This window comes from Akebia trifoliata, chromosome 5 (genome assembly GCF_017979445.1).
Source record: "Akebia trifoliata isolate Shusen 1 chromosome 5, ASM1797944v1, whole genome shotgun sequence".
In the NCBI taxonomy this organism is placed as follows: domain Eukaryota; kingdom Viridiplantae; phylum Streptophyta; class Magnoliopsida; order Ranunculales; family Lardizabalaceae; genus Akebia; species Akebia trifoliata.
Genome location: NC_141379.1, coordinates 26,094,908 through 26,119,010, shown reverse-complemented (window position 1 = coordinate 26,119,010; position 24,103 = coordinate 26,094,908). Strand labels below are relative to the sequence as shown.

General features: G+C 35.5%; 1 protein-coding gene across 1 annotated transcript; it reads right to left on the bottom strand.

Moving 5' to 3' along the window:
* Positions 1 to 244: 244 nt before the first annotated feature.
* LOC147401819 (ferrochelatase 2) lies at positions 245 to 23,871 on the bottom strand. The gene is made up of 12 exons (XM_086443235.1): positions 23,849 to 23,871; positions 21,225 to 21,333; positions 19,628 to 19,952; positions 15,545 to 15,688; positions 12,553 to 12,654; positions 11,367 to 11,470; positions 11,145 to 11,271; positions 10,546 to 10,698; positions 7,601 to 7,701; positions 7,215 to 7,416; positions 947 to 1,205; positions 245 to 855 (listed from the first exon to the last, which is right to left on the bottom strand). Exons 2-11 carry the CDS (start codon positions 21,281 to 21,283, stop codon positions 981 to 983), a joined length of 1,542 nt encoding a protein of 513 aa, XP_086299361.1. The 5' UTR covers positions 21,284 to 21,333; positions 23,849 to 23,871; the 3' UTR covers positions 245 to 855; positions 947 to 980.
* Between the last annotated feature and the right edge of the window lie 232 nt (positions 23,872 to 24,103).

The following is a 24,103-nucleotide window of genomic DNA, read 5'->3' as shown; positions in this document are numbered from 1 at the left end:
CAAAGCACACCAAGAGTTTTTAACAAATTGATTACAGAGAGATTCAACAAGAAAATCATTCTATCGCACATGAAAAACTGGATTCCGACAAAAAACTGATTGGAATCCGACAACAATCAACCTGAAAGAGCTGGCCCCAAATTTCCTAGGGATAAGAAATTGATTTTTAGTCATTACAGAAAAATCAAGTTATCCCAATAAAAAAAAATGATTTCCCCAGATTTCCCACGAATCAAAGACAAGCTTAAACATGAAATATAGGATGGACTAAAGTCCAATTCTCCATCCTCCCATCTTTATTTCAAGCTACCATACAGTAAAACCGAAACAACGACATTTTGCAACCCGTTGGGTTCAAAAGCAAAACAAGTACCCAAGGGGATATATAGTCAATGAAAGCAAATAAATGTATAAACTCAAATAATTATTGGAAGACACTTTGAGGGTGATTGGTTGTAGCCTGTTTTGAGAGAGTCTTCTGACTCCTGCGGGGAGTAGCTGCTCTCCAGAATTGGATGCTCGTTTTCCTTCTCTGGCTAACACCTACTTTGATTCTACAATCTTATTCTTCCCATAATCCGATTCTAAAATCCAATGTTACATTTGGTCTACATGTAAAATGACACTTATAATAAAAATACAAGATAGAAGGCAAAAGTCCCAAAAGAGAGTGAATACATTCATAAACGGAACTTGGATACAAATACATCAATCAAATGGGAATCTCTGACCCTTACGTGGATATACTCGAGGAACCGTATGGCACAGAAATAATATATGCATACGAAAGCTTCCGATTGTACCTGCATTTGTAGCCTAACACAATATTATAGCAGCGTCGATGCTTTGACCTAACTGAATATTCAGATGTCATAAATGCATGAATAAATACCAAGAATGAATAAACAAATAGAGGTAGCAATAGAATGAGACGAGTCTTACTCACAGTTTCGTTCATTAAGAGAGGAGTTGCGGAGACTTCAGCGAAACAAGGGAAATACGCCCCATTGGTGAAGAATACCCTGCCCGGTGGTTACTTCCAAGACTAATAGAACAAGAACTGCCAGCATAGCTGCTCTACCATTCCAAGTTTCAGCACTTTTGGTCCAACCCCATTCCCACATCGTCACAGGTGGTGGTAGCCCCCTACGTTGTGAATCATATGCTGCCAATAGCTCTTCTACACTACCCAATGGAACGAGAGACTGCAACAAATACCCGTAAATCTCCATGTTACATTATGTATGGGTTCGAAGCAAACATCATATTAGTCGACAAAGTAAACTACTAAAAATTAGTAAAAAAAAAATTGATGTTAGATGTACTTGTGAAGTACCAACGAGGAAAAAGAGTGTGCACACTTTATTCCTAATAAACATACAACGTGTCAGCATATCAAACTTTCAAGGATCAATGATAAGGTCTAAAACCTTGTGCTCACCAAGACTGAAGATGAGGCCGTGGTAATTATCCTATTAACAGCGATGCAACTCATTCATCAGCACAGAAATGCATACAAATAGGTTATAAATACTAGTCCATCGAACTTGCTAAGTTGGTAAGGTTCATGAGTGTCGATACCACGACCCGGGCTCAAACCACACTTCACCCACTCATTACCAACCACTAACAACTAACCTCACTTTTTTTTTTTATCGATAAAGATAGTTTTATTGATAAGGAAAACGAGGGTGGTCGAGAAGACCAACCCAACAAAGGTAAAAGCGACAAGACAAGAAAGGGAAAACAAGAACAAAACGCGAGTAACAGATTACTCTCGCAACAACGAACAAACCCTATCCCATCTCACTACGAAATCTTCAAAGAAAACCCCCTTAAATTCCTTACAAAGTTTGCTCCAAGAGAACATGAGCTCCAAAATCAATAGAACTTGACCCTCCCTCATTGAAACTTTCCCTTCAAAAATACGACGGTTGCGTTCTTTCCAGATTCCCCAACAAATTGCAAATGAGGCCAAAAATCAAAGAATCCATTTAGACAACAAGAAGGAACATCCCTACGCTAGCCAGGATTCCAACATCGCCTTCACAGAATGTGGAAAGCAACCTACTATGCAGAATAAAGACAAGAAGTGCGACCAAATGTGATGAGCTACCCGGCAATGAATGAGTAAGTGATTTACCGTTTCCACCTGAGATCGACACATACAACACTGATTCGGTGTAATAAAACCTCTTTTAATTAACTGGTCCATGCAATAAATATAGTATTGCTTGAACAAGGAAAATCCTTTCGTAGTCCCCCAAAATATAGAGTGCCGCCTCCAACTTCAAGTTAGTTATTTGATTTAGAAGAACGACATTGAAAACAGGTGCATCGGGAATGGAGAAAAACAACTCAAACAAAAGAAATGGAGAAAAACACAACGTAAGGGAAAGTCGGTTGATATGATTTGGTCATGTGCAATAAAGGTCCATTACAACCCTAACGTAGCGGAAATGTGTGAATCAAAAGATTCAATAAAAATTAAGATATTATGTTCAATAGAACACTCCAAATCAATTTGAACCAATAGATTTAATTGATAAACAAATAATAACTTGAAAGAAAATAAAGCATAAAGCTAAAAAGTAATTAAGAGAGAAAAGATAATTGAATTGATTGATTATTATTAATTTTCAAATTTGGGGCTCCTTATATAGATAACTCCATCATACCAACTTAAAATCCTACTAAAATACAAAAAATTAACATTCCTAACTTATCTATAATATAATACTAACTTTCTAATCCTATAAAAACTCAGATTGGACACTTCTAAGCACTTTTAATTATAGCCTAAATAATAAAAACAAATTTAAAACAAATTAGAAATTAACAAGGAATTATGCTCCTAACATAACTATGAAATAGAAATCCTATTAAAACTCTAATTAAGATTGCAGATGTCCTACATCAGGCCACCTTTCTTTGAAAAAACTTGTCCTTGATTTTTTCTTTAAGGTTTTTTTTTTTCTTTTTTTTCTTTTTTTTCCATTCATTTCTCCTTCTAATCAATTTCCAGTGATATCCGTTCTTCAAACTTTATTTAGAGAATTTAATTGACCATAGCATATCATCCAGGTAAATCCATTACATAAGCATTATTTTTTATCTTCTTCAAGATACGAAGTTGTCTAATTTTCTTCAACTTGGTCTTGTTGTAAGTTCTAGCAGGGAAGCGATCTTTGTAAAGATAAACCATAATCAAGTTTCCTTCTTCATAGATCTTGAATCGTCTATGCTTTTCGACATCTACGTTGTACTTTTCATAGGAAGCTTCAAGGTTCTTCCTCACTTGTTCTTTCAATGCGTCTTATTTTTTCGAACTCATCCTATAATAGGGCAGATTTGGGAGACTTGCAACGAGTACCAAATCAATGTGGTGTTGTATATTTCTCATGAAGGGCAATGAATCCAGCAAGTCCGAAGGAAGAACACAAGAAAATTCTTGATGGAGGGGTTGCAGTTGATGAGAAACTTGAGTAGGAGGGTCTCGATTAGAAGGTTGCACTACCATTGGGAACACTTGACTTGTTTCCTTTAAGTCCTCGTTGATGTTGATAGAAACAAAGCATGTATCATTCTCAAAGATTGGTTGGGTAGCCTTGGGCTTTGAATGGGAATAATGTAGGATCACTTTGACACCATTATGCATGAAAGAATAGGTGTTAGCTTTACCCCGGTATGTGACATCATTATCATGAAGCCAAGGTCATACCAAAAAGGTGTTACATGCTCCCGTTGGGACGATGTCACCTATAACCTCATCCTTATATTTCTCAATGCTAAAAGAAAGAGAGCATTGGCTTGTCACATTCTTCTTGCACTCATCGTCCACCCAACCTATAGAATAAGGTGTAGGGTGTTATGTAGTAGGTAGCTTGAGTGTATCGACCATGTAGCTCGAAATTATATTTTTTGAACTTCCACTATCTATAATTAATTGGCACAACTTACCTTGTGCACCTTGCATATAGTCCAGAAAAGACTGTTGAGTTAAAGGATTAACATGTTATATTGGCAATAAGTTGCGGATAATACAACTGAAATGTTCACCTTCTTCAAACTTCTTGAATTAAGCTTCCAATTCAATTTTAGTGATGAATTCTCTTTCACCAGCCATGAATGTGGATCTTAGCAAAAGCTCTGATATCACTTGACATAAGAGAAGCATGTGAATCAAGAGATTCGATAGAAATTAAGATATTGTGTTGATAGAATATTCTAAATCAATTTGAATCAATAGATTCAATTGATAAATAAGCAATAGCTTGAAAGAAAATAAAGCATAAAGCTAAAAAGTAATTAAGAGCTAAAAAATAATTGAATTGATTGATTATTATTAATTTTCGGATTTTGAGTTCGTTATATAAATAACTCGATCATAACAACTTAGAATCCTACTAAAATACTAAAAATTAACATTCTTAACCTATCTATAACATAGTATTAACTTTCTAATCCTATTAGAACTCAAATTGGATACTTCTAAGCACTTCTAATTATAACCTAAATAATAAAAACGAATTTAAAATAAATTAGAAACTAACAAGGAATTGTACTCCTAACGTAACTATGAAATAAAAATCTTACTAGAACTAGAAATAGAAATCCTACTAGAACTAGAAATAGAAATCCTACTAAAACTCTAAATAGGATTGTAGATGTCCTATATCAAATTCCCATTAGAGAAGCATGCAAATTGAAGGTTCTTAAAGAACGAGCGGAAGACCAAAAAGAATGTAGATTGAGGTAGTGAGACCAAATGTGAACACAAATTAATAAAAGTCATGGCTTTGGATAGAATTTAGTGGGAGGAACAAGATTCATTCAATTGACCCAAATTTTTTGGGATAATGCTCTAATGATACGAGTTTTAAGATTTTCAAATAAACAGGATTCACTCAGTTGATCCTGTTTTGGGATAATGCTTTGACGATGGTCATGATACATGTTTTAAGATCTAAAGGGGATGAACTTTTGGCAAATTAAAATCTTTGTGGTTCATCCAACTAGTCCTTTAAACCCAAATGATAGAATCATGTGTAAAAGCATGTTAGACAATCATTCTAAAACTATAAAGCGGAAAAGTAGATTTTCTTTTAAATTCAAATCACCCCCCTCCCCCTTTTTCTTTTTTAGGATCGGGGGGGGGGGGGATGTAGTACTTAATTTATACCTTTTTGCTCACCTTTATTAACATAGTTATCATATTCATCTTATTAATTTATTATATATAGACACACAAACACCAAGGGGAAAGACATTGCATAGTTTATTTTTTTGGATAATAGAGTTTTTCTAGAATAAAAAAGTTACTAAAAAGGTAAATATATGATACATCATTGTTGGTAGTAAAAAAAAAAGTTTCCAAAGACATCGTAGAAAACTTTCATATAATAATTTTATATTGAAAAAAATAAAATCTTTAGCAATGGGTATCACTGTTAAGAATTAAGATCTCGAAGAGATCTTTCAGGATAGTAACATTTTATTGTAGAATGACTTGTTGATCAAAAGTTATAGCATTGTAAAAGATCCTAACAAAAACAAAACTACTTTTTAAGAGACAAGGAGTGGAAAGAGAGAAAGGTGGTTAGCCTTGGGGCTGATACGCGTTGTCTCTTGAAATTACTAGAGAGCAAACCCAAATGATATTACAAATTACCTTCCAAATAAAATTACAAAAACATCCCTAAAAATTCAAGTGAGAAATAATTCATCTAAGGCATGAAGTATAAAGGGATATTTTGAAAAAGTGTCATGTCACAAAAGGTTCCTCAAGTTATATATGGTAGAGATACAATCTTGCTATATTACCTTCTAATTCTATGTTTTTAAATGTCAAGGCAAGGTGATTCACAAGCCAAAAGTCTTGAGAGTAACACACAAATCTCACGAGCATATAAAATATAACAACCAAAGTCCTACCCCAAAATCTTGGGGTTAGTGTAAGCCTCGTGAACGTGCATTTTTAAATGGATAAATAATTAACATTAAAATAAATAAATAGCAAAAAATTATAATCAAAGAGAATTAGGGAACCCCAAAAAAAAAAACAGAAAAAACTATGACAGTCCACAATTCCACATTCCAAAGTTCAACATCCAATCCACATTCCAAATTCTTCAAAACCAAAATAAAATTGAACCACATACATAATTCCGTAAATTCAATTTTCCAAGTGTAAACCTCAACTGTGAAGCAACACTTGGAATGTAAGTACCACTCTAACTAAAAAAGTATAACACCCCTCTTAGACTTGAAGAAGAAGTGGACTAGATTTGACAAAGAGTGAAAAATAAAAATAAGAGAAAAAGTGGTGGTAAAAGAATAAAGAAGAAGAAAAAAAGTAACACCTAAGAGTGCAAGTACCATTCTAACTGAAAAGGCATTAACACCACACTTAAGACTTGAAGAAGAAGTGGATTAGATTTGACATAGAATGAGAAATAAAAATAAATAAGAAAAAAAAGTGATGGTAAAAGAATAAAGAAGATGAAGAGGAGGAGGAGGAAGAAGAAGACTAGGACTTGTATAGATTAGGACAACAGAAATTATGTAATATACAGAAATAAGAACCTTATCCAAATTGAATGTTATAACATAGACAAGTTTATAATTATAAGAACTATTATGCAATGTACGACAAAAACACAGAGAGAGAGAGAGAGAGAGCATGTCCCCATTAGATGTCCGCACTAATCAAAAGGTGTCTCCTCAAAGACAAATTTCTTTCTTTCTTTCTTTGATAACGAGGGGTATCCCACATCCCATTTGGGATGTGAACTAATCTGTACAGTTGCACACCCCGACCCCACAGAAGTTCCCCAACATGCAACAAGGTAAATCAAGAGGCCACCCACTTTAGAACCCACAACTGTTGCTAGTTTTACCACTAAACCAACCCCCTGGAGGTAAGACATAAATTTATTTTCAATGCATCTTTGAATAAGGTGTACGCATTTGAAGGAAAGGGGCCTTTCCTTAAAGCCTTGAGGCTTTTTTGGAGGGCCTCATCCTGAGATGAGCCCCAAGGCGTACGTCCCCAATGCCTTTGAAAACATTTACTGCATTGAAGCATTGGTTTGTTGGGCTCTCTAAAGTCTGATAAATCCTACTCAACTCTAGCATCAACAAATTTGTCTATTTCTAGGTTAAAGCACTTCATTCAAGCTCCATTATTTGATTCATAAGTTTACAACATTTACCTGACGAGCTTCAAGGTTTGAGACTGCCATTGCTCCAACATATGGGAGACTTTCAATTACGGCATCTGCCAAATCTGAAATGAAGGTGGGTTCACACCCCAGGGCAGGAACACGGCCCCATTCCTTTATACCAGATTTTAACGCTAACTCTTTGTACTCAACATCGATTTCCTCAAGAGTTTCAATATGCTCACTGACAAAACTGCAAATCAAGTACTGAAGTGTGATTCAACAACGTATTTAAATGACCAACTTACAGAAATAATGTAAACTAATAACTTAAAGATATGCAGATAGCTGAAGTAATATGCCTACTTTACACCCTTCCCTAGGTAACACATCAGACAACACAATGAGAACGATGGAAAGTCCACAGCAATAGCTACCTAATAGGGACGGCAAGAAGGCTTTTTACTCCCTTTTTCCCTAGCTCAATGATTGTATCATCAGTATAAGGCTTCAACCACTCCACGGGCCCAACTCTGCTCTGTAAATGCATTAAGGATAAGTAAATAAGTATGCTAATGACTTATTAAAATAAATAAACATGATGGTAGTTGTACAGTGAAGACAAATATAAATAAAAGATATAATACTAATAATAAAAGTCCTGATAATCTGACTCACTTTTTCTGAACTCTCTTTGGACTCTCCCCTCACATCATCGTACAAAACCATAAATATATGTCCTTGTGTGTCCCGAAACAAAGGATCTACGGTTATGTGAAGAGAGTCCAAAGAGAGTACAGAAAAGTGAGTCAGATTATCACGACTCTAATAACAATAATAATAAATAAATAAACAAAGAATAAAAGGGTAATTTATCAGTTTACCAGAGGAAATATGAAGATATACAAACTTAGGAAATAAGAAACATCATGGCTAGGAATGGAGGGAGCTGGACAAAAGCCGGAGAGAAACATGCTAAAAGTTGGAAGAGTACATGTGTGTACGATAGTCATCAGATTGGTGAATGCGGCAATATTTCAGTGCAAATGATTGTACAATGATTCCACGATTTAGTTTAATGTGTATATCATGTGGATTTTAGTTACTTATAACTGGAAGGAATAGCTGGGAAATGTGGATAACAGTATTTTCATTATTTTTAACAATACTGCTGGCCTAAGAGCAGCTTGACAAGGTTACAACCCTGTGAAGCAATCCAATATGAGGGTCATCCTACCTTTTTTTCATTGGGACATTTTACATGAACTTCATATAAAACAAAGTGATGGGGACATCAAGCTTGAAGATCTCCAGATTCCTTTTAGTTATTAGGATGTGTTTTGATTTCTGTTTTAATTTCTTTAATTGTCAGTTTTGGGCTTGTTTTAAGTAGTTATTAGTGGGCTTTTATTAGTATAGAGTTTGGGCTTGTAAATAGCCTTTTTTAGTGAAGTTTGGCCAGTATAGGGGGTTGTTTAAAATTTCAGAACTTTTATTAAGTGAATAAAGAGTCCTGGTTAGGTAAGCTTCTGTTTTTAGAGTTTCTATTAAACTCTTAAGTTAGTTTCATATATATACATGGGGGCGAATCATGGGACATAAGTAAAAACAATGTAATAACAATCATTTTTCAAAATATGGGTTAGAAGTTTCGGATTTAGCTAATTTTTTGTGAGGATGATCTCTGTGATGAGAAGATCATCCTAAAAATTAAAAAAAAATCAGCCGAATCTGAAACATCTAACCCCACCAAACCGTCAATTTTTTACCAATAATTTGTAAACCACTTTTGATGGATTTAGGAGATCATCCTCACAAAAAATCAGCTCAACCCGAAACTTCTAACCCATATTTTGAAAAACCATTGTTTTTACTTACGTCCCATGATCCGCCCCATAAATATAGCTTGTATTAGGTATTTACAGCAGATTTTGATGAATAAGAAGGGAAAGAAAGGTTTGCAGCCTTCATTGGTGTGAAACCTCCAGAAACCCAAGTTTGTGTGTGTGATTCTCTATTTGTGTGATTCAAACTGCAATTTTCTTCTTTAATCCGCAGTTTGTGGGTCAGTTTGTGTGATTAGAACTGCAATTTTCTTCTTTAGTCCTCTATCACCAATCTCTCTTCTAATTAGTGTTCTATTCTTTACCAACCATTACACCCAAAACTTGCAGCCAAACCCTTTTGGAACCAATGCTGCCAGCCGAAACTTCGAAACCTGTTTTTACTCCTGTCAACCCTATTTTGGGGTGCTTCCAACCACCTGTAGCCTGCCCTGCCCCTTCAACCAGACTCAAACCCCTTCTAACCAGCCTAGGTTCAGTTACATCTTTCTCTTATCCCGAAACCTGCTGTAACTTGATCTACGACAACTTAACCCACCCCAAATCCTCTTAAATTTCTTTAAATCGCCATCCAATCATCATCTATCTCTGCCCAACCAAATTGATCCCTATTCTAGACTCCCTAACTGCTGCCACACCCTTTCCAGCCACCTAAACTGCTGCCCAATAAACCCTAGACGCAGTCCCAACCTTTTCTATCTCATATAAAGCCAACCGGACATCAATAACCCCCCATATTTTATCTTCTTCACTCTCTGTCCTGCATCACAAAGACAAAGCAATTGAGTATTAATGGACCACAAATCATGAACGAGCATGATTGACCAAGAATGAAACCTTAAAAAGCTTGGTTCACTTCAATTACTGAATATTATCAACTTCTTTGAAGGATTTTTTTTTTTTTTTGGACAAGTACAATTTTCATTAAAGGAAGTGATAAGAAACAAAGAACAAACATAGGAGATCGAGTTGACCGGCCAAGAAAAAAAAAATAACAAATTAATCATCCTCCACAACAGCACGCTACCATCCCAAGACAAAACATCATCCCTCTAAACAACCTCTACCATTTATCATCCTCTTCAATAAGGCATTTCTCTAGTAAAGCCAATTTTAGTCACGTAAGGGACAATTTTGTAAAGATTTTTATTTTTTTATGCTTTGGTAATTGTAGATATCTTGTTCATTATTTCTAATTTATTTTATTGTTATTTTTTATCCTTTTTCCTATTGATTTTTTGTTTTATAATAATACATAGTGATTTAGTGGTGTAGTGGTTTAGTAGCCATTAGTTTGTCACACAGGAATGGACAATCTTTTATGTTTAAATGTATTTATAAGATTCCCAATCTTGGACCCATAGCTCGGTTGGTTGACACATTGCAATGCTACTTTGAGGTCATGGCTTCAAGTCTAGAAAACCTATCAAAAATATCTTCATAAGATAGTATTAGCAATGAACTTACTGTGAGTAAAATGTAGACCAGAAATAAGTGAATGGAACCACAAAAATAAAATTCAGAATAAATCAAGGTACCTGATAAGCAAGAGTACATGCGTTAACTAGTCTCCGTTTTTCTAGTTCTTCCATTATTAAATCCACACACTCCTCCATCTCTGCTTTGTAGGGATCACCAGCTTCTTCCACGTATGCAAGTGGCACCCCATGAGCACTAAAAAATATCATCACCTGCAAGCCACTTTCTCAAGTAAGTTCACCTATAAACAACTCCAAAGTTAACACCACTTATATTTGATGGATGGAATTATCAAGACAAAAAGAAAACTAGGGATGTAAAATTTCTGGATACAGACTTAGCTGCATAACAATATGCAATGACAGTTTATCCCCGATTAACTCATTTAGTTACAGCATAGGACCACAATGATTGATCCAGATTGTACTACAATGAGATAATGCCATAAATAAATGCAAATAACAGGGTGATTTAAACGCATTGCAAGAATGTCATACCCATAACCCATGGTTTAAAATCTTGGTCTGTTGAAAAAATGAGGCATCTCAACTGAAACATTACGAGACAAACCTCTAATGTCTCGTTCCGGTCAGTTCGGAGACCGAGATGTTTCTGCCAAGATTCCGAGATAAAAATGAGACTTTGAACCATCTCATACCTTCTCAGGGGATTCAAATTTTCCCAACTCCTTTTCAATTAAGTTTGCCATAGCTTTTATGTATCCCTCCCGTTGATACCAGGAAGGTATAACTGTGTGTTGCATGTTAACCAAATATTCATCCTCCCTGGACATCCATTATAACATATTGTTAGATAGAACTGAAATTGTGGTGTCAATTAAAATGATCACAACGAGTAGCGGTATGTGCTTATTCATCACCGGAATATACTTTCCAACAGCCGAAGGCTAGAACCACTAGTTGATATTGAGAATTGCGGATAAAGAGGAAGCACAACAAGCTTTGTGATTCCATCCCTTTTAATCTGCAAAATAACCAAAAGAGAGAAATTGTTACACCTATTCCAAGTCTCCACTAGCATAAAGCCAGGCTTGACCCCAATAATTAGGCAGAATACTAACAAATTTGTGGCTAAGATAAAGGTAGCACTGGATTAGAAAAATGGTCAGGCAGCATAAACGAAATAAACAAGAAATTCATGGAAAATCCAGAAGCCATGAACAAATACAAAGCCATTTAAATGTTTTTGTTGCATGCTTATTGATGAGATGGCTGGGGCTTGAACATAGTATTATTATTATTTTGATAAGTAAATATTTATTTTATTGCTAAGAAAAAGAGGAGATCAAGGATGTAACTAAGTCCACTTTGCTATTTTTCATTGAAAATAATATTTTTGGCACTTCAAAGCAGAAGGAAACGTACTTGACTACATGCCAAAGATCACTTTTATAACGTGAAAGGAATGCTTTATATTTGCACGAAACAAGCACATGACCCAAAAAAACCCTAAAAAAAGTATCACAAAGCAATATGTGCCAAATACAATGACTTGTTAGTCTCCCAATGTAGTTTAGAACCATCTGAATGTCATAATATGAGAGGTGGTAGGATTGAAGGGGAAAGGCTTTTTTGTAGTGAGTCTGGCACACGTTCATACATGATACAATAGACTTGATCCAAGAAGACATAAAGAATCCACAAAAGATCTTCAGAAGTTTAGAAGAGGAAACTAAATACTAGCCATCACTTCAACTCCTGCACAATACAACACTGTCGAGCCGCATGGTATCACCTTTAGAAGAAGGCTACATAGCATAGGTGAAAATGTTCCAAGTTTAGAAACTTAACATAAAGTGTCACCAGGGACAACAATTGAAGAACAATAGGTGGCTTTTGTAAACGTACTCATTGATCCACACCAAATGTCCCATAAAACAACAACAACAACAGCAAAATATCAGAACATTTCCCATGCCACAATGGCCTCGTCACTATCGTATGAATCAAATGCCATATGACGTTATGCTCAGTGATCAAACCATGGTCTTAGACCTAGCTTAATAGATGACACATTGACAACTCAAATTTTGGTAAAACTCATACCTGCTCAATAGCTTCTTCAGTGAAAGGGTTCCAATAACGCATTCCAACATACACCTTCGCTGGGACATCTTTTGCACAAAGAGCCTTCCTCAACTCTTCAGCCTAAAGCAAGAAAAATAACAGCCCGTATAAAAACACCAGACATATATTAAAAACCAATTGGATTTGAGAATTCTATATCAAATATCAACATTTGTCCAATTTGTAAATGCCACGTCATTGCAAATCTTTCTTTATCTTGAGGATTCCACAAATATGACTGGTTCTAGGTTGCATTTAGTATATGAATAATGAAAATGAGATACTTGGTGATGCATCCATGTGTTTTTTGGTTGATACACAGTTGATATGGGATAAATAATAGTAATTCCCTGATACCCACCCATGATTTCATGCTCTTTTTTTTTTTTTTTTAAGGTAAGCTGGACTTGAACCCACAACCTCAAAGTTGTTTTGCAATGTGTCAAACCAACTGAGCTATGGGTCTAAGCCCCACATTTCTTTATGAGAGCAGCAATGCACCAGCATTAATCCAATTGTCACTTGGAAAAATGATTTCATGTTGATGCTAACAGAAACCATACTATTAGTACAAATGTGTCAATCGACATTATACCTAAGAATCAACAAAACACATTTCAGATTTGAGGTTTACTCTCTCTGCCAAAGATGCTAAAGCACCATCATGTGTGGATGACAGAGGGACAACAATTGAAGGCTACTGGTTCAGGACTCGGAGAGTGATGGAAATAGGGGAGAGGGAGGGGGAGCCGAGCTCAACTATTAAGCTTTGCTATTACATCGATGGGATAAGGTCATTCGCTTGGTGGAATTTGAATCCAAACATATCCTCCATAGAAGTGAAGTGGGTCCGAACTGCAATGTTTTGGAAGAAAAGTCAGTTACCTGGGAGTTTTGTTGTTTGTGCAAATCGAGCGGTGAGTCTGTGGATCACATTCTTATTCATTGTGAGATGGCCTTTGGTGTTTGGTCGCATTTCCTTTCTTTGTTTAAAGTTCAGTGGTGTCATTCGAGTTTGGTTGCCTCTCTACTCTTCAGTTGGAAAGCCCATTCTTTTTCTGGCAGGTGAAATATTATATTGAAGTTAATTCCCTTTGCAATTTGTTGGAGTTTGTGGAAAAAGAGGAACTTGCGTACATTCGAAGGGAAGGAGAGTATGCAAGAGCTTATTTTCAGTATTCTCGGTTTGTTGTTCCTTTGGTGTAAGCAGTTTAAGGAGTTTTGAGGCTCGTTTTTTGAAGATTCTATGTTTAGATGGGAGAATGTAATTAGGGAGTGATCGTTGCTTCTCTTCTTTGTTTTGTTTGGTTGTTTTTGTCTCTTTGAGAACTTCTTGTCCCCTTATCAATAAATTTTAACTTATCAAAAAAAAGTTTTTAAAATTAAATCTAACATAGAGGGGCATTTAGTTCTCTCCAGTGGAGAGGAATCTTATGCTTATAATTCTAAAGGGTGAGAGTAGAAGTGGGTGGTTGAAGATGACGATTCTTGTGAAATTTAGTTGCAGAGAAAAGAAATAAGTCCAAGATCCAATTAAGCAATGTTCCATCATAAGTTAGCTACCATTGAGGTCTCATGGGTCGTGTAGGAGGCTCCCTAGTGGAGGAAGTTGCTTTAGGATGTATTTCTATTCTCTACAGCATACAACATCAAAGGAAGAAAATTTGGTTGTTATTCCAGGGCAATTATATATGTATTTAATAAAGGAAATGTGGATGGAGGAGGATGCTCTGAGGCAATCAACATTCTGTCCAACTCCGCCTGTAATTGATTGATCACTTACAAACCACTTCCTTAAACAAAATTTTAATGGTTGATCACAACATCACTGATAACCAGATCATGTAAATGTTTATTCCATGAATAAATCTAGTGGACAATTTGTTAATTGTATTTTTCTTCATTGCAATGTCGTCAATATCGTCTAATGTACCTTCTTTACTCTTTGGAGTTAGCTGGATCTTGTCTAAACTGTTTTAGAGAGTTTTTGGGGTTGGTACTAATTAACTCCTTCACTGGCACATTTCTTAGAGGATCCTTCCTTTCGCTATTTTATGGCAGATTTCTAAGGAAAGAAATCAAATAAAGTAGAGGAGGAGGTGTCACCTTGTGAGCTCAACATCAAGCTTATGATGTTTAAGTGGTATGAGATTTTTTAATGTAGAGATTTTGTTTTTGAAGATTTTGTTTTAAATGGGATTCACTGATTGCTTTAGGGAATGTAAGACATAAGAAAAGCAAAGGAATGCACTACTGAGAAAGCTACTGTTAACTGAGATGTTTTACAAAAGCATAAACCACCGTTACAACCTATAGAGTAGTTTATAATGGCATGATTAGAAGTTTGGTACCACATATAGTATGCAAGGGCATAGAAGCAGCTTTACAAACTCTAACCCTGACATAAAGAGTGCCAGGACAAAAAATAATAATTTTTCAGACAAGAAGCCATAAAGATGACATGAAGAACCTGATAAAGATCATTACAAGATACCTTACCACAGGTGTTCCAATTTTTTTTTTTTTTTAAGTAAATATAAATGCATTCATTACAAAAGATGGTTGAGAAGACCAACAAAAAATGGCCTGAGACCCAAAGACACCACCCTTACACATACCAATCTCATCTACTCTGCACAGGTGTTCCAATAACGCCCTTTTATCCACAGCTGGGTCTTTTGTTCAATCAAAAAAGTACTATTTTGAAACATATCACCAATTCTTTATTTCTTTATTTTGAAACATATCACCTATTTTGAAACAAATCGTTTAGCATCTTAGATACATTTATTGAGATAAACTGAAGATGGTTAGATCTTGGTAACAAACAAACTCGACAAAATTTATGGAATTATCCTCTCATTGAACTGTGAGACTGAGTGAGTTTTATGCAGGAAGAATGCATTGGAAGTGGTTCCTAACTAGAGAAATCCAAAAGAACCTAAAAAAATTCAAGTACATAAAATCATGCCTGAGCATCAGTTATCCGTCGAAGAGGAGAACCACCACCAATGGCTGCATAGCCTTCTTTGCTCTTGGGTGCCCTGAGAACAGATACAAATTGTGCCAAGGGCTTTTGAAGAAATCGGAACAATCTTGGGAGCCGAATAATATCCTGTCATTATTATAAAGTTAGAGTCTCACAGAGAGATTCACAATGTCATTAAGGATAAAATATTAAGAGAACAAGAAAAACTAAAAGTTCGGTTATGCTCACAAAACTTAACACAAAACGTGCAAAGATATTCCATGTGTATTAAGTTTAACCATTTAATGTTCATCCAACCATTTATCAACTACTGTTGTTAAGTTTTAATTTTGCAAGGAGATTAGAACACATTTGAGCAAACTGATGGTTGGTCCACTACAACTTTTAGAAACAGCAAATTCTTATTAATATCCTTCTATTTGAATTGTCTTAGGGGGTTGGAAGGAAGGCATAGGTAGATTTTCTAAAGAAAGGATAGCTTGAAAAGTCCTGCCTTCGGTGTAATGATGACTCAGTGGATATTCTTTGAGCAAATTCTTATTTGACACGACCTGGGCGGTGGAGGCTCATCGCCCTGGGTTGCTCCCTAGTGATGTGAGATCAAGTCTTTCCCCTGCGATTATACCCAAAAGCAGTTTATGGTGGCTAGGCGTATCCAGAGGGATTAGTCCTACTTCCAAAGGGGGTGATAAAATAAAATAAATAAAACAAAACAAAAATAGTATGTGACTACTGAAAGTAAAGTTTCAAAAGAAAAGGTGCTGCCTAAGTGGAGGAAGCTGGAGAAAACTTGTATTCAACCTTGATCTAATAATTTCTATATTGACAAACTAGACCTAGCTAGTATCCATGTTAGCTTGTGAGGCAATATAGGTTGAGTCTTCATGGTGTTTCCTGGTTCCATTGGAACCAAATACTACAACTAAAGGTGTTGGAAGTAGTACCCTTGAAAGTCATTGTGTGGTACCTTCATCAATAAATAAGGTTATTTCAATAGAACGTGATTCTTCTAGACTTAAGAGATGCATACCATTCTACTTAATACTTGAGGAAATCAGTTAGTTTATGCATAATATTTGGGTACAAGGCCTTTTTAAATCATAAGATGGTCAATGAGGTATGAAATAAGATCCTCACATTTTACTTTAAGTTGGCTAACAAATTGGCTTCGGGCTGACACATGAGAATGAGCTAACCAGTTCCTTATACTTGAAATGGTCGCCCAGATGAAGTTAGGAACCTATGGATACCATAGTGTTAGTATGTTCTCATTGGATGAAACTGGTTAAGTCTCAACCCATCATAGTGGTGATTGCACATTCAACACATATGAAATTGATTGATTGTACATGAGAAGCCTCTCATCAAAACCTAATGTCAGTTAAAGAGCTTCTCATCTACAAACTTAGATCAATAGATCCATAGACCTAAGGAGCTTACTATTACTAAGCAACTATCTGGTTGCTTTAATTGCAATTAAGTGAAGTGCCAACTTAGATAAGTGGTAAGACGTGTGGTTCCCACGTCCAAGGGGTTGTTCAAACCCCTTGAACCCAACTTCATTTGCTAACCACTAACCCTATACCTATAAAAAAAATGCATTTAAGTGGGTCCAAAAACTGTATATATTGGATAATTAGTGATCTACTTGAGCAACGTTAAGGTTCTAACCAGCAATTCATACACATTAAGTTGGGAAATCCAATATTGGGGTACGACAATTGTTAGATATCCAAAATCCTGCATAGATGGTTTTCTCAGAGATACACGAAAGATTATTTTGAAATATAAGATAATTTGTAAATACTTATAGTAAATTGTTTTGAAAAATTACTTTTGTTTCGGCCTAATTGATCATATGTTTGGGGAAAGGACCTATCTAGGTTAAATATCTAATTTCATGTATGTAATTGCAATATGATATTTCACGTCACTTGCAAATTAAGAACCCACTAATAATGTTCAATTGGTTGGTTTTAGGAAGCTTGGAATAGGATGTCCATGAGCTATCTATATCTACACTCGTAATGAATAACTTTACCTCTTTTCCCAAGTAAATGCAAGACCTTGATAGTCAATCCTTAAATTTAGGGGAACAAGAGTTGCTCGCCCAAATGTATGGAATGTCCAACATTGTGTGGGACCTAATTCTTGACAAACCCCAAGACCTTTCAATCTCTTTTCAATAAAATCTATATCTTATAAGTGTGTTTTGAAACTCAAACCAAATAATTAGACTGGGAATCGATCCCCTCAACGTTTCAAGTCCCTTACCAACTTAGGAAAAGCTCACAAACCACTTTGAACCATTGACCCAGACAACTGCATTGTCTTCCCAGGAAGTAAGCAAACTGGGAGGATTCTTGCAATATTAGCAGGCAATTTGAAATGGTGAGTCATCTACTCTGGCTTTTTTCGGTAAGTAATTACCCATCTATATTTACTCGATGGATATAAAAGAAATGGGTGAAGAGAAGAACGATGGATACAATAGCCAAGAAAGCAGAATTTAGCGGGAGATGATGCCAGTTGATTGTCCTTTTTATCTTGGTTGTAGTTTTAACTTTGCCATTTGGACTATGAGCATGTTCATCAATGCTTTCATGTTCAACAAGGATGATCAATATCTTCCATATCTCAAAAGAAAGGAGAGTGGCTTTATAGTACTATCCATCTCATTCTTCTCTTCAAAGATTGTTAGGTGGACTTGGACTACAATTTTTGTAGCAAATCACACAAAAGATTGGGTTTGAAGCAACATTTTGACTTGCATTACATTATTAGATGAAAGAAATGTTTTAGCTTTATTTTTTAAATAATATTATTAGTCATATCACACATTATTTTGTTATTTCCTATATGACATAAGGCATCATTGATGATGAATGATATTTTCTATATTTTTTTTAAAATATGATTTTGAGAAAAGAACAAATGAAGCAGAATATAATAGCAATCAAAGATAATCTCTATTCTCTGGACATCTCTCCTTCGGAATGTGTTGGGGGTGTCGTTAGAGAAGAACAAGAGACTCTTCCAAGGGGTGGAATCTGTTGACAACCATTTACCCCAAAAAACCGATCTGATGGGGAAGGCGCAACTATGAATATAAGAGGGTCACGGATCGAACTGGAGCACGTACGTGAGCATGTGACACCCGAGAACGAAGGCGGATAACACACACTTGATACCATGTTGACAATCATTGACCAATCTGATGGGGAATGCGCAACTATGAATATAAGAGGGTCACAGGTCGAATTGGGGCACGATACGTGAGCATATGTGACACCCAGGAGCGGAGGCGGATGACACAACACTCAACAGAACCCTCAGATCATGACCTCTTAACCAATATTATTGAGCTGTTATTTAATTGGTGTAAAAGTTTTATAGAATTCGAAAGTGTTTTCTTCGAAGAGTTTGTCTTTAGATGAGAGTCGTTGCGCTTGAGTTAGTTTTTGTTTTTGTTTTGTTGTGAGGTAGGTCACCTCGACTGCCTTTGTACATTCTCTTTTCCTTGAATAAAATTATACTTATCAAAAAAATGTTGTCTTATTTTTTCTCCTTCTCCAAACTTCTATAAATTTCCAAGTATATTGCAATGCAAGGGTCTTGGTTCAAGTCCAATATATGTATATCTACCAAAAAAAAACTTTTGTATAATTTTTAAATGTTTCCTTTTTCTTTTCTTTTTTTTAAGTTTTAGAATTTATCATAACAAACCGCTGAGGTAATATGGTCAATCCAGTTCAACCGCTAGTGCAACCGGATTGACCAGACCCGACCTCTACCTATTATAGCCCTAAGTCGGGTTTCAAAACATTTTCGAAAAATGAAATTAACAAAACTGATCAAATATTATCAACGACAAACAATTCATTAACTTAAATTCAACAAACTTAACAGTGAACCAATAAGATTTGCCCAACAGCATGAGGAAAAGCGATATGGTCTAGCACAAGCTATATAGGTCAGTTGTAGCTAATTTAAAATCTAACATGATGCACAAAAATTATAAATGTATAACGTGGGTAACAAACACAAAAGGAAAAATTAATTTACCGGGTCAGCAAAAAGATTAAACAAGAAAGGCTGCACATCTTCAAGAGTCTCTGGACCTCCAAGATTCAGCAACAAAACCCCTACCTTATCCTCACCAACAAGAAGTGTTGTAGATATATCTTGAGATTTAGAGGTTACTAGTGCTCTTGGTGACAAAGAATTTTTTTCGAGTGCTTGCTTTGAAACTAAAGATGATGGTTCAAGCCATCCTGAGGAATTTGCAACCTTGTAACTCTTCCGGAGACGAGAACTAACAGAAGCCTCCATCTGGACCCGGGAATAACAATGATACCTTTGAGTCATGCATGTTGGCTGTGGCAATCGCCTATAGAAACAGGGAATGTCAAAGCAGAGAGAGAACAATAAGTACAATAACTCTTACACCCAGTACCAGGTTATTCATATCGCACAAAAATGCAACAAAATTATTGCTCTTAGCACAAGACACTTGATTTAGCTTATGCAAGACAAAAAGTACTTAGACGTAGAAGATGGGCCACTAAATTATACATTGATGTTGTCCACCTGTACGCTAACTAAATGAGTGAATTAAAATTACAGAATATCATGTGAAATCTTAGTAATTTAAAAATAACAATATGTGATAAATGTGGCTTATGGGATCTCAATAGTAAAAACATATTCATAGAGTATAAGAATTTTGGAGTTAGGTACTTGTGTCGTAGTGAAATTGACCAATTGGAAGGACTATTCAAAAAACTCGTAGCATTATATGCATTTTAATTATAAGTTTTTTTTGAAGCAGCAAATAAAAAAGAAGCATGTCCAAAGAGGTAAAACACATTTAAATGTATCATTGCAAATAACCATTTCATAAAAAGCACTAAAATTTCTTCACAATTAATATGAATAAGTTTGGGGGGAATAATTCTAAGGGTCTCAACTTATGAACTATGAAATTCCATAAGACCAAAACAGTTGGTTAGACATTGTGAAACAAAAAGTTAAGCTTTAGATATAAATTAATGTTGCAAAAAAGGTTCATGATACAGACTCCGGTATCTCGGATAAAGCATAGACGATTATGATGATGTCAATGACAACAACAGTGTGACATTGTACAAATCAAACTTGGATATCCAATTGGGCTCCCAGGCTGTTTGGACCCACTTCTCTCTATTTCTTTTCTGCATTTTTTTCTCTTTCCCCTTTTTTTTTTTTTTTTTTTTTTTTTTTTGTACATCTTATATAATTTATGATTACAAAGTCAAATAAACAAAGAAATAATAAACCCCATAAAGTGAAGACTAGCCTTAAATACAAAGGAAAAGCTTGACAGAAGATATTCATAGAATAGTAAAATAAATGACACAAGTCCTTTTTTTCACAAGTAAAATTATAGTGAATAGATAACCTACTGTTAGAAAACCTGCCCCAATTTTGAGGTAAATATGTTCTTGTTACATTAATAAATTTTTGTTACATCGGAGCGCTTATATAATCAGGATTAAACTCGTGAAGTCGTGTAAAGCAGATTAACTCCATAAGATGATCCTCCATAAACAACAATTTGATAAACCTTATCAAAAAAAAAAAATTCACGACAGGCTTATATAAACGGGCAGCAAAAATATACCTGATGGATGGAGAAGCTTGACAAGTCAAATTTGAAGGTCTGATTTCTATGCTTCTCATCTCAATTACACCTCGAGTACTAGTCTGCTGTGAAGAAGATTGTCGCACCCCTACCAAAAAAAACCAAAGAAACAAAAAAAATAAAAAATGTAAAAACTATGCATTTTCATAGACAATTGGAGAACAAAAGGCGTCTATGATGAAAAAAGAAAGGTTTAGGTAAAAAATTTGAAAATTGGTGCACAACATTACTGAATTATGTTATTTAGAATACATATCCTATAAAATTGAGAGTTGAATTAGTGGTTAGTAGGTGAGGACCACTTTTGAATCTGGTATATGGTACAAACAATATAGAAAATTAGGGCAGATATACCTCAAACAAAAAATGGATTTGCATACATCAAGACTGCATGGGGATGCTAACAACCACCAAACCCATCATTCGTTCATAAATGCTCCATAAGGGAATCTATTTTGCTATTTAGTGCCAAAAAAAGAAAAGTAAGAGGTGTTGTTGTCATTATGCAATGGTTTTTTTTTTTTTTTCTTGATTTCGTGATATTTACAAAAATTCAATTGCAAAATAACAATACCCGTGCTCTTTACTTTAAAAGACAACTAGAAGGTGGCATGTGTAAAAGCACATGTATCAAAAGGGCTTATTTGTAAAAAATATTGATTAAAGGGGTTTTGAAGATTACATGTAAAAATGATACTTTAGTAATTTTGAAAATTAATCAACGTGATTTTTGGGATGTGGGATTGCAATTTTCTTGGTTTTGACCAAATGACCCTGATTATACTAAGTTTAAATGTTAAGGTGGGGGCACTTTTGGAATCCAAATCTTGGTGTCGACTCACCCTATTCCACAGGGGCAGAGCCAGGATTTTGCCCATGTGGGGGCAACCAAGAGTAGAAAACATTTTGTGGGGACAATAAAGAGTGAAAAAAAAATAGAGTGCCCCCACTCTAAATCCACCCCTGCTACTACTCCGCCTTCTCTCATTATAATAGTAAAGAAATAGTGAATACTATATTTTTTATGAGTAAAGAGATTTTATTAAACAAAAATCGTGAAAACCTTTTAGGGGTATTCAGGAAAGAATGATGGTTGTGGAAGTTGCTAAAGTGCTTATGTATAGTGTTGTCAAACACTATACTTGTCGGGATTTTAATCTGCATGTTGTCTATCTGACATTGTTCCTTATCATGACTTAGTTTGTATGCTATTTGATTGTACCATGATTCAAAATCTCGTGAAGTTTGACGGAACATTACTATTCCAGCCAAAAACTGGGAAAAAATAACATTGAGCCCGAAACATTAAATGTATCGAAATGTTTCTTTCTTCTTTTTTTGATCGATAAGCCTGTTTTTAATGAGTTCAATAACTCAGTGCTAGCAGGATTTGAACCCAGGTGTCTGGAATCATCACCCAAAGACCTTACCAACTAAGCTAGTTGGCACCTGCATGTCTCAAGATGTTTTGATTAGACTGACCAAAGCATTGCCTCTAAACAAAGGTTATTGATAATTCTACATATATACATGGGGAGCGTTCGGAGGCCCTAAAGAGAACCAAACATTGTGCTAAACATTTTTTCAGTGGATGGGTTAGAAATTTCAGAATGGGCTGATTTTTGTGAGGATGAACTCTATGATGAGGAAATTATCCTCACCAAAAATCAGCCCATTCCGAAACTTCTAACCTCATCAAAAGTGGTTTACAAAAATCACATGGTCCACGATTTTTCAACTTGTAAACTGGGGTCAGAAGTTTCAGAATGAGCTGATTTTTGGTGAGGGTGATCTCTTCACCATAGAGATCATCCTCACAAAAAATCAGCCCATTCCGAAACTTCTAACCCCTATCTTGAAAAATGCTTGGCTCTATATATATTTAATGAAACAGTGCTAGAAGTCACTAATTTTGTATTAAAAAAAAAAAAAAGTTACATGACACTCTCCTAATCATATGGTTAATTTATTGTCACGAACCCAAAACATAAGGGAATAAATTTCCTCACCAAGGTGGTTTCGGTGTTTATTAGGTTTGTAACAAATGGTATCAAAGTCAGAATCCCAGATGGGTAACATGGGTAAAGGGCTGCCAATGGGGAAGCCAGAAAGAAGGGTACGAGACCGAAAGCCACCTTAAAGGGGACCACTTCGGACACCCCAAAGAGCGACTCGGTGGTTATGGTGCATTGGTTAGGTACATACTCACTTCTCTTGCAAAAAGAGGCAAGAGTACTCAATTGAGCTGTTTTAAGTCTCAATTTATTAACCTTCTCTAATTCTAACTTTGAAATCAGAGACAAACAATGATATCTTCTACTATAACTTCTTTTGGATGACAAACAGACATAAATTCACGTTGAACTGTTAGATATTTTTGTTAATCTGGAATTTAATTGGTAAGTTCTTAGGATAAAGGGAAACCAAATAGAAAAATAATCAATCTTAGATTGAAACAACGGATTATGGAAGAAATGTGATTTTGTTCCAAGATTTTAAACGTATGCATACCAAATAGCACAAATCTGGGTTTCGTTTTACTCCATTGATGTAAAACCTAGCTTTTCTAGAGAGAGAATGTAGAGAAGGAGGAAGAGACTAACCTGCAAAATGAGAAAGAGAGAAAGAGAGTCTCTTACCTGCAGTACGTGGACTCTAAAAATCGGAGAGTGGAGGGCGGAGATCTCTCCTTCTCTATGAACTATCTACGACTTATGGAAAATCCAATTTCAAGAAGAGGGAAAAAGAAAATGTCTGGCCATAGTTTTAAAACACACCTCGAGTCGACTCGGAAATTCTTACAGACTCCACTGCGATCAGTCGTTATTGACTCGTTGGAGCTGATCAGATTACAACTT

Excerpts from the sequence above, each read along its gene's own strand:
- LOC147401819 (XM_086443235.1), bottom strand. The coding sequence starts at position 21,283 with ATGAGAAGCATAGAAATCAGACCTTCAAATTTGACTTGTCAAGCTTCT. Across the intron at positions 11,471-12,552 it reads CTGAAGAAGCTATTGAGCAG|ATTAAAAGGGATGGAATCAC; the intron begins GTATGAGTTTTA and ends GTTATTTTGCAG. Across the intron at positions 10,699-11,144 it reads AATTTGAATCCCCTGAGAAG|GTGATGATATTTTTTAGTGC; the intron begins GTATGAGATGGT and ends AGTGGCTTGCAG.